General features: G+C 47.8%; 1 protein-coding gene across 1 annotated transcript in view; it reads left to right on the top strand.

Moving 5' to 3' along the window:
* Positions 1–4,143: 4,143 nt before the first annotated feature.
* The window catches only part of LOC121465720 (condensin complex subunit 2-like), a 28,569-nt gene continuing 21,973 nt past the window's right edge, over positions 4,144–10,739 (top strand). Inside the window, exons 1-5 of the mRNA XM_041679078.1 lie at positions 4,144–4,242; positions 8,520–8,760; positions 9,119–9,209; positions 9,868–9,960; positions 10,453–10,591. Of these exons, the coding sequence (XP_041535012.1) occupies positions 4,224–4,242; positions 8,520–8,760; positions 9,119–9,209; positions 9,868–9,960; positions 10,453–10,591 (583 nt within the window). The 5' untranslated portion in view covers positions 4,144–4,223. The remainder of the gene's footprint in view (positions 4,243–8,519; positions 8,761–9,118; positions 9,210–9,867; positions 9,961–10,452; positions 10,592–10,739) is intronic.

Here is a 10,739-nt window from a genome sequence, read left to right as displayed (position 1 = left end):
TGAGTGTTGTCGGCACTGTTGTTTACATTTCGGAATCCAGCCAGTCCTCATCCTGTAGTCCCACATAGGATCTTTGTTGTTCATATGAAGAAGCAGGCATAGAGAGGGTGCACAATTTCCCTATGGTCGCGCACCTTGTAAGTGGCTGCACCTGAAATAACGTACCCGCCCTAGCAACCTTTCACTGTGGGCTTTGGAATGAAACAAGATTAACCGGTCCAATATGAAACAAAATGCATCTATTAGTTTTAAGATCAGGGCAGTATGTTATTGTTTGAAAGTTAAATTGTTCATAGCCCAGGATTTAGGAGATGAGGGATTTCATATTGCATATCAAAATTAAAAGCATTTGCTCAGAAGCCAAAAGCAATTTCCTCTTTTTTTTTCCTTCAGTGTTTTTATACAGGGTGTCCCTGATTATCCTGGAACTGACTCTGGCTGGCAGAGATGCACCTGCCTCTGCCTCCACCTCAGGGAGTGCAGGGATTAAAGACCTCCTTTACCCTGTGACCAATCCTTTTTGGTCTCAGTAACTTGATGAAAAGTCAGCGAATTTGTAGCCAAAGGTTGCTTGTTTAGCCAATTGGTTAACTATTGTTCCTCACCCAAGCTAAGGTTGTTTCTGTTGGATTTTAAGGAAGTAGAATCTGGTGGGGGGAGGGGCCGACCACTTCTGTACAAACAGAGGAATCGAGTTTCACATGCCTCTGATACCAATGATAAATCACTTAATCTTTTGGCACCCTCAGTAGCCTTAACTCCAAAACAAAGGCGGCATTCATTATAGATGTAAAAGACCTGCCTGCTCTGGGCATGCTCAGCCCACAGAACACTGAGTATGGAGCTGGCACAGAGCGGGCAGAGCCAAGCAGGCAGCCTAGGAGGATCATTATAGCCCCAGAATAGCCTCCAGCCTTGTCCAGTGGGTCGGCCACCTAGTATCTTTCCTTTGTCAGAGGTTCCAACCCAATTCTTCAGGAACTCTAATTCAGAGCCACCTGCTACTCCTCCAATGCTTGTTGCTCTTAGTTTGAACATCAAAGCCTCCAATAAGCAGCCTTCAGTGTATCCGGGAAGGCTTTCCTGGGGAACCAGCAGGAGCCATAACCCGACTGGCGCTAACTGGAGGAAGATGGACAGAATTCTAGATGGAAGAGAACATATTTGCAGAGGGACTGTGGTAGGAGCAGGCAGGGTGAAGGCAAGTCTGAAAAAAGGCCTGAATGGGTGGAGGAAGGAAGAGGACAAGATCAAAATGAGGCTGAAGAGCCTATGGGGGTGGGGGCGGGGCAAACCCTGTAGATCTTGTAGGTCCTTTGGAAGTTCCCAGAACAAAGGAACCTTTGAAGGGGTTTTAGACTTCTGGGAGGAAGAGGTAGCAGACAAGTGGGAAAGAGGTCAGAGTTGCACTTGACAAACACTGTTCTAGGCTCACTGGTAAAGGGGGAGGTGGATGGAAAGGTGAGGGGCCTGCAGAGATTTTTCAGGGGCTTAAAGCTCAGTAATGGATAAGGTGGGGGAGCATCCAGTCCTGGGAGCTGATGTGCAGTTCCTGGGTGGCTGACAGTAGCATTCAGGAAGGTGAGGAACACTGTAATCTTTTCTTCCCGTAATTCCACTACCATGGCGTACCCACCAGAGAGGATTGCTCAGACGGGAGTTTAAGCTCATAGGAAGTCTGTGTTAGTCTGCTGTTAACTGAGTGTTTGGGATTCTATGTAGTGTAGCTCCAAGCCTCTCTCAGGGTGAGCTTTTTAGCACAATATCCATGTCTTGGGTTAACATACTTCAGTTAACAAGAACTGTCAGCCAGAAGTAGAACTGTAAAAGCCAAAAGCCAGGTTAGCACATTTAGAGACTTTCCCAGGACTATGGACTTGGACGGATTAGGTCTTTGTTTTCATTTTGGCTGGTTGTATTGTCTGCATGCTGTTTTACAGCCCGAGTGGCATTTCTGTAGTGGAGTCAGTTGTGCTCAGGTCTGGGGGTCTACTACGGTCTGGAGCCATGTTCACACCATTTTTTTTTTTTTTTGGTTTATTGAGACAGGGTTTCTCTGTGGTTTTGGAGCCTGTCCTGGAACTAGCTCTTGTAGACCAGGCTGGTCTCGAACTCACAGAGATCCACCTGCCTCTGCCTCCCGAGTGCTGGGATTATATCATCCTAAAGTGGTCCTGGGAAAACAAGTTCATGTAAAAACCAAATAGCTTTAGCGGGTCAGTGGTGGTACACACCTTTGACCCTAGCACTTGGGAGGCAGCCTGATCTCTACGGGTTCGAGGCCAGTCTGGTCTACGAAGTGAATTCCAGAACCCACATGGTGGCTTACAAACACCTGTAACTCCAGTTCCAGGTGATCTAACTCCTTCTTCTGACCTCATCAGGCAGCAGCCATGCGTGTGGTGAACATACAAGAACAGGCAAAACACCCACGCACATAAAATAATTTTTCTTGAAGTAGCTTTCAACAGTGGGCAGAGCTTTGGTTATCAAAAGGAGGGAGGGGGACTAACGACCTTTAGTTGGCAGCGGATGATGTCAAGGTGTGGGGGCCAGCCATGATAATCTAAGTCTGGGCAGGTCACCCAAAGGAAGTCCTTTACTTCCAACCAGTATCACCTGGGACTCTCTGGCCATCGATGAATTTAAATGGAGTCTGGAGTCTGAGACAACGCCTGGCTGCAGGAGGAACCACAAGATTGCTGGACGTCCACCCAAGAACACCACTCAAAGCAAATGCCTGGCATTCCAACCCCCCTAGATAAGATCACCTGCGCACCTCACCAGGATGCCCCTAGACAAATGTCGGTCAGTCAGGGGTCCTGAACCTCAGAGATCCCTCACCCCCACCTTTACTACTATAAAAACCCAATTCTAACTGAGCTTTGGGCTCTCCGGTTATTCCAATATGTTGGACATGTAGAGAGACCGAGTTTGCAAATTTGATTAAAATAAAGGCTCTTTGCTTTTACATATGGGACTTGGTGTCCTTTGATGGCTTGTGTGGGGGACCCTGCGGATTTGGGCATAATAAAGGATGTTAAAAAGCTACACCTTAAGCCGGGCGGTGGTGGTGCACACCTTTAATCCCAGCACTCGGGAGGCAGAGGCAGGTGGATCTCTGTGAGTTTGAGGCCAGCCTGGTCTACAGAGCTAGTTCCAGGACAGGCTCCAAAGTTACAGAGAAACCCTGTCTCGAAAAACCAAAATAAATAAATAAATAAATAAAGCTACACCTCAGCCCTCCTTTTTTTAAAAAAAGAGAGGTAGGTAGATGGTTTCCAAAAAGCTTTTCACAAGAATGTGAACAAAAATGTCCATTTTAAAATGTGTGTGTATGTGCACATGTGCACACGCATACAGACATATGAATACACAATGCTCTGGTGTATATACACAAGCTCAAACAACAATCTGCAGTGTGTGCATGTGCATATGCAATGCTCTGGTGTGCGTGCATACACACATGTACTCCTAATGATCTGGTATGTACATATAGACACATGCATATACAATGTTCTGGGATGTGTGTGTATACACAAAGGTATAGTATACACAATGCTCTGGGATGTGTGTACACATGTATATTCTTGGAAGTGTATACACATACACAATGCTCTTAGAGGTGTATACATATACGGACGCCCAGTGTTCTGGGATGTATACACAGGTAAACAACGCTCTGGTATGTGTGTATACTGCACACGCGATGCTCTTGGAGGTGTATACTCATGTGTACACAATGCTTGGGGCGCTGTGTACACATGCAGTCACTGCTCTACATTTCTTCTTGCCTGCTTGGAGCTTCCAATAAGGGCAACATTTTGCTATACACGTAGCACAAGTCTCTTAGGGCACAGCACCTTGCTTCCTCAGAAACCTCCCTATTAAAACCCAAATTCCAGGAAAACAGCTTTTGCCCGCTGGGATCCACACGTCCCACTCCGCACCTAGCGCTCGGCGCCGGGGTGTTTTCAAACTTCTTCAGCATGCTCACCGGGGGGGGGGGGGGGGGGGGGGGGGGGGGGGGGTGTTCAAGCTCACTGAGAGTAGACTTCGTTGAGAAATTTCCCGCCAGCTTTCCGCGGCCAGCCTTTCACCAGCCTCCTGTGCGGTCTGCGCAGGCGTGTGCCAGACCACGCCCTCGCATGACGTCACGAGACGGTTACTGAGCGCTTGGCGCTCGCGATTTAAAACTTACCCGGGAGCCGTGGCGAGCCAAGATGAGAATTCCACGCTCAGGTGAGCTCTAGTGGGTCGAGGCGCGGCGGGCAGGGTCAGGACTGAGGGCGATCGTGCGGGCAAGTCCGGAAGGGACGAATGGACTCGGCTGGGTTCCGCAGGGGGCCAGGGGCCGAAGGCAGAGGTGGGGGAGGGGAGAGGAGGGTAGAGAGGGGAGCGGAGCGTTGGGCCAATCAGGGCGCAGCTGCAAGCGGCTGCCGGGCTCCTGCTCCCCGCGCTCCGGTTCTAACGGAGGATAAGGGTTTTTTTTTTTTTTTTTCTTTTTCCTGAACTGGGCGTTATTTGGGGGAGCTGTGAATGCGAGGTGGTGACAGCTCTGTGTTGAGCGTACGCGCCTTTATTTTGAAACTGATACAAAAGTCTGGAGCGCTCCCTTTGGGACAGACCCCCGGTCAGATGCAGAGATATACAACAGAAGAAACATGGGCACTGGAGATGGACATTGGAGGATCAGAAGTTAAAGGTTGTCGTCAGATAAAGCGAGTTCGAGGCCAGCCTGGGTTTCATGAGACTCACTCTGAAAGGGAGCGGGGCGTGGGGACAAAACAGATAAATAGCCCATTTCTCTTGGAGCTTGTGTTCAAGGGGAGACAGTACAGGAAGTATTTGACAGATAAGGCCTAGAGCTGTGACTCCTCTCCTTTATGGACTCGAGATTTTTCAGCAGACCTTGGGAAGACCGTTCGAGGCAGAGCAGCGTGTACAAAAGTGAAGATTCAGGAAAGAGCCTGGACAGGGCTAGGAACTAACTAGAACATGGTAACTACGCTTAGTGAGTTTAGACAGTAGGCAGGCCCTGGCAGACCTTAGTAAGAGGTTTGGAATAATAGTTACATTACAGACATGTTGCCTGTGACTTCCTGGACAGATGTTCAGGTGAAGGGATCAGTATCTACTGGGTGAGTTTGACGGAGCTCCATAGGCTGAGAGGTAGTTAGCCATCATATAGATCATAAAGCCATGGGTATAGACCTTGTAGGGAGTGCATCCAGGACCAGAGCAGTTCAAGAAGAAAAGGGGCATTCGTTCTTTTGGGTGAGTCTCAAGGGAAACAGCCTGGAAGCGCTCACACTGACCACATGCAAGCTGTCCTTAATCCTGCAAGGCTGTGTTCATGAAATGGTAGGGATGAGAAGCAGAGCAAAGAGGCTGATTGAATGGGAGGAAGAAGATAGGTAGACGGAAATGCTTTTGATTCAGTAACCATCTGAGAGAGGAATCAGGGAGGATTTAAAGAGGTCTCCCAGGTGCTTCCAGTTTCTCAAGTCCTTTCCTTACCCACATTCACAAAACTCTTGAAAATGTCTAGCTCCTCTTTTGGCTTTTTTTTTCTTTATCCCTGCTCCCCATGCACGGCCATTTGTTGTTTCTTGTGTAGGTCTTGTGCCTGTGCAAGCATTCTACCCACTGCTCTTTGTTTCCAGCCTCCTTTTTATTTTAGTGTGTTCCTATAAAATGTTATTTTGTGTATTGTCGTTACATTGTATCACCTGTTCTGGCGCAGCAAGTTCTGCCCAGCTGCTCCCTCCATCCTTCCCTCCTCCCCTTCCTCTTTCCCTCTCCCTTCTCTGCACATGCCAGCCTACCAGCCAAGGATGAGTGCTACACAAGTGCTCACCCAGGGAGCCACCGAAGCCAGGTGTTTGTCCTTCCATTTAGGGCGATGGGGAAGCAGATACCACTAGAGCATTTGCTTGCCTACAGTTTTGTTAACTAGTAAGTGATGAAGCCAGGTTTGAGGCAATGCTTTCGGTTTCTTAAATCAGGGCTGGGATGAGGGTGAGTTAGGGTTCTTTTATCTCCTTCCAGGAATTTTGTGTCTTTCTCTGAACAGTAGGGCGCTGTCACTGCCATAGTCATACTGTGAATGTGTCATTAGCAATACGGCTACCTTTCTGTGAGCCATGTGTTGACTATCACCCCATGTGTCTGGCTCATTTTCTCTTACTCCCAGACTTCAGGCTTTTGTTCTGCCGACCTATATTCTACCCCCTTTCGTCACTTATTACCATCTTGTGTCCTTGTTCCTTTTTATATTTAAGTTATGTTCCTGGTTTCTTAGTGTCCACTTACTTCTTTACAGGCTCTTGACAAACCCCACAACCCTGGTTAATTTAAACATAGCCTGTTCTGCATAGTTGACAGTGGCCAGAGAAAAATACGCAGAGATACCAAATGGTTGGTTTCGGGGGCGCTTCAGAGCTGTTCATCATACCACACCTCCTGTTTTAGTCTTTCTAGATAGCCGTTTCTTCCTTCCCTTAGCTGTCCAGTACCGTCTCCTTCCCTGGCCCCCTAGTTCACTTGTATTCTTTGCTTAAGGACAATAAAAGTAACAGAACAAGTGACTTAGTTGGTAGAATCCTTGTCTGTTTTTTCCTCACAACTTGTGCTTCCCCAGCCCTTTTGCTGGTTGCTTGTTCCTGTTCTGTAGTTTTTGAAGTATTCTGGACCTGTCTCAGAGTCAGCTCTTCTCCATTCTCTTAGTTAGTGGGCTCATCCAGTGTGTTAGATGAGTCCTCCGCTGTCACTCTCAAACTTACCTAGCCTGAAATTGCCCCCTGGATTCCACAGTTAGGTTTCCAGCTGCACAGTGCAGTTGGGTGACAGGAAGTGTGAGACGGGTAAAGCTGTGGCCCTGCCTCCTGCCTCACAGTGTGCTCCTCCTGTAGCTTCTTCAGATCTGGCAACTCCGTCAGCTGTTGGTGATAACCGTGGAGCTCGCCTTGACTCTTCACAGTCCTCCTTTCAGCAATCAGGCAATCATGCTGACTTTCTGCCTATCTCTGGAGACTTGTCCAGTATCTGGACACCTCTTCCTTCCAGCATTGCCCGTCTCATCATCTCCTACCTTGCTATTGACTGTCCTCTTCTAATTGCTTTTCCTGCTTGGCTCTTGTCTCCTCTTCAGTGTGTTCTCACTCTGACAACCAGAGGGTCCTCTGTCCTCCTGAAGCCCAAGCTAGCTCATTTTGTTCCTCCCCTCCTCATTCTCGAGTCAGATCCCTTCTCACTGCGTTTAAGAGGCAGAGTCAGAGCTGGGGGTGCAGATCAATTGGTAGAATGCTTGCCTAGCATCAAGGTTTTGATCAACCCCTCGCCCTGGGTTTGATCCCTAGCGCCACGTAAACCAGGCACATAGCAGATACCTATAATGCCAGGATGCAGGAGGGGGAAGCAGGAAGACTAGAAGGTCAAGGTCATCCTTTCAGCTATTGTGCTTTGGAGGCCAGCCTGGGCTACAGAAGAGGGGAGGGCTGCAAAGTCTTTACAGTGGTTGTGAGTCAGGCTCACATGCTCCTACTAGTTGGTCTGGTGCTCTTTTCTGCTTGGCTCTGGAGAGGCTTGCTGCTTGGACTACTGCATTCGGTCACACGTGTGTGCCAGGATGTTCCCACCTTTGGCTTGTGCCCCTGCTCCCACGGGGTTTTCCCAGACTGTCTCTAGCTTTGATTCAGGTGTACCCTTTTTGGTGAAACCTCCTCTGTTAAGAGCACTGGCTGTTCTTTCAGAGGACCTGGTTTAATTCCCAGACCCACATTTGCAGTTCACAACTCTCTGTACCTTCAGTTCCAGGGGCTCCAACCCCCTCACACAAACACCAGTGCACACAAAATAAAAATGAATTATAAGAATTTCCTGTGTATCACACCAGAGACGAGGAAACGTCTCATTTCTGGAGAGGCTGCATTTGTCTGCTTGGCTAACGTCGTCACCGTCAAAGGCTTTTATAGTTTGCATGTGCTCTGTGGCCAATTTGTAGGAATGCTGTGTGCGTGTGTGTGTTTTACATATTTCAAATGTTTTTCTCCATCCTCCTGCCAAGACATGGAGGAGTCGAGAGTCGAACCCGGCCTGTATGACTATAGACCAACCTCATCATTTCTCAACACTGGGATCTCCCTGGCCCAATATCGTGGGCGACAGATGTCGTCCTGCTACTTTAGCTTAGCAAAGGCAGCAACTTTGTCTCATCCATGTCTCTGTCCTCAAGCATGCTAGGCAGATGCTCCCCCGCTCTAGTCCATCTCCAGCTCTGCCTCCTCATCCTATCCGGTGTTGTGCTTGAATGTATAGCAGCTGCGAATATTTGTCCTGTACCTTTCTCCTTTCTCCCCACTTGCACCCTGCAAGAAACCCAAACTGTGGTGTCCAGCTTCATGTATGATAGGACCTAGAGAATGTGCAGTGAGCCCATGCAGGCCCAAGTTCCCTTTTGGTAAAGGAAATAATTCTGTTGAAGGTTTCTTGAGCAAGTATTTTGTTGTCACTGCCAGGAACAATGAATAGCTCTTCTCCGAAGATCCATGGACAGCAGTTCGATGTTTCATCCCCTTTGGAGCGGGTGCTGTCAGTGCCCCGGCAGGGGAAGGCCGCTCTCAGTACTTCTAACACCCCAGTCCTTGAAGACTTTCCTCAGAATGATGATGAAAAGGAGCGGATGCAGCGGAGACGCTCCAGGGTCTTTGACCTGCAGTTCAGTACAGACTCCAGTCATTTGCTGGCCTCCCCTAATAGGTGAGTGCGCTTCTGCCTCTGCTTCCACCTTGGTTGGAGGCGCATGGGCTGTATGGGTCTTGGTGCCTCCACAGTACTTCATTGATTCTGGGCATAGGGGTTTCTTTGTTTTCTTTTAATGTTTATTCTGTGCGTGTGTGCGTTTGTGCGTGTGTGAGAGAGAGAGCACGCATGTGGAAGGCAGGACAACTTGCAGGAGTTAGTTTTATCCTACCTTGTGTTCCAAGGGTCAATCTCAGATAATCAGGTTTGTTAACAAGTGCCTTTACCCACTGAGCCGTCTTGCTGGTCTCCTGGGTGTGTGTTTAAAGTAACTGTAATGTGGATCCTTGCTAGAATATTCTTGTTTTTTATTTAGGAATATTGATGTTTCAACTACCACATCTAAGTTTACAAACACACAGATTACAGAACATTACTCTACCTGTATCAAGCTTTCTACTGAAAATGTGAGTATTTGTTGGTTTGTATTTATTTAGTCAGGATCTTACTTTGTAGCTCAGGCTGGCCTCGAACCTGCGATCCTCTGCCTCACTCATTTTAGTTGTGTGTCAACATGGGAGGCAGGGCTTTCTTGATTTGGGTAGGAAATGTGATGGTTGGTTTGTTCTCTAGTGCGGCTTCCTGTCCTGGTTTTTCGCAGTGTGGCTTTACAGTTTCTGGTGGAGCCCTGCTGCTGCTGCTCATGGACAGTCTACTAGTGGCAGTGCATGGCTCACAGGCAGATGGTGGCAGTTTGGAAGCTGATGATGCATCTGGAGCCACCCTGCATTCGAGCCTTCTATCCCACTTATAAACTGGGTGATGGTGTCACTGACTTCCCTGCTCCAGGTCCCTCCTCTGCAGGGAGAGTGAGGGGAGTGCCTGCCTCACAGGCGGCTGCAGGGTCCTTAGAGCAAGGCCTGTGCACAGTGAGTGCTCATGGAGTCTTGGATCTGTTCAGCCTTTGAGGAGGGAGGGTGCATGTAGATTTGGCTTTGTTGCAAGTGCTTATGGGAACTAAGATCAATGGGGGTATTTCTAAGTAAACTTTAGTGTCTTTATTTACCGGAGCTTATGAGCTGAGCCTGTGACTAATAAACCTTTGTGTAATTTTTTTCCCTCTAGAAAATCACTACTAAGAATGCTTTTGGCTTACATTTGATTGATTTCATGTCAGAGATTCTTAAACAGAAGGACGCAGAACCAACCAACTTTAAAGTAAGAAGCATGGGTACTTTCCTTCAGCTGGCACAATGATTATTTAGAGTGCTTGAATTCTTTTTTTTTTTTAAATATTTATTTGTTTATGTATTTATTTATTATGCATACAATATTCTGTCTGCGTGCATGCCTGAAGAGGGCACCAGACCTCATTACAGATGGTTGTGAGCCACCATGTGGTGGCTGGGAATTGAACTCAGGACCTTTGGAAGACGAGGCAATGCTCTTAACCACTGAGCCATCTCTCCAGCCCCAGAGTGCTTGAATTCTGCAAGCGCACACGAGCACAAGAGCCTTCCTGATGAGACAGTACTGTGGCTCCTTTACCCCCTTTCCTCAGAAAACAGTAGCTGTCGTTATTTCCCATTGGTCTGTGAGCACTTCTCTCTTCCTTTTCTTCAATAAATATTTTATGAATCTATCTAGATTTTACCTGTCCATAGTGCTGTCCTGTGCATCTTTATGAATCTAGCTGTGATTTTGGACCAGGTGGCTGCTGGTACCTTGGATGCTAGCACCAAGATCTATGCTGTACGTGTGGATGCTGTCCATGCTGATGTATACAGAGTCCTTGGAGGGCTGGGCAAAGATGCACCATCTCAAGAAGAAGTGGAGAGCCATGGTGCAGGTATGCAGGGTGGGATCTGGATTTAAGGGGCTACTTCTAGTTTATACTGGACAATATTTGAGTAACATTCCAGAATGAAAACACAACAAGTAAGTCACACGTTTTTTTCAAAGCATGGATATTTCCAGAATGTGGTTTTCCGTGAGAA

This window comes from Microtus oregoni, unplaced genomic scaffold (assembly GCF_018167655.1).
Source record: "Microtus oregoni isolate MIOR12 unplaced genomic scaffold, Mior012 000031F_ref0000149, whole genome shotgun sequence".
Lineage (NCBI taxonomy): Eukaryota > Metazoa > Chordata > Mammalia > Rodentia > Cricetidae > Microtus > Microtus oregoni.
The sequence above is the reverse complement of the archived record's forward strand: the minus strand, read 5'-3'. Positions and strand labels throughout refer to the sequence as shown.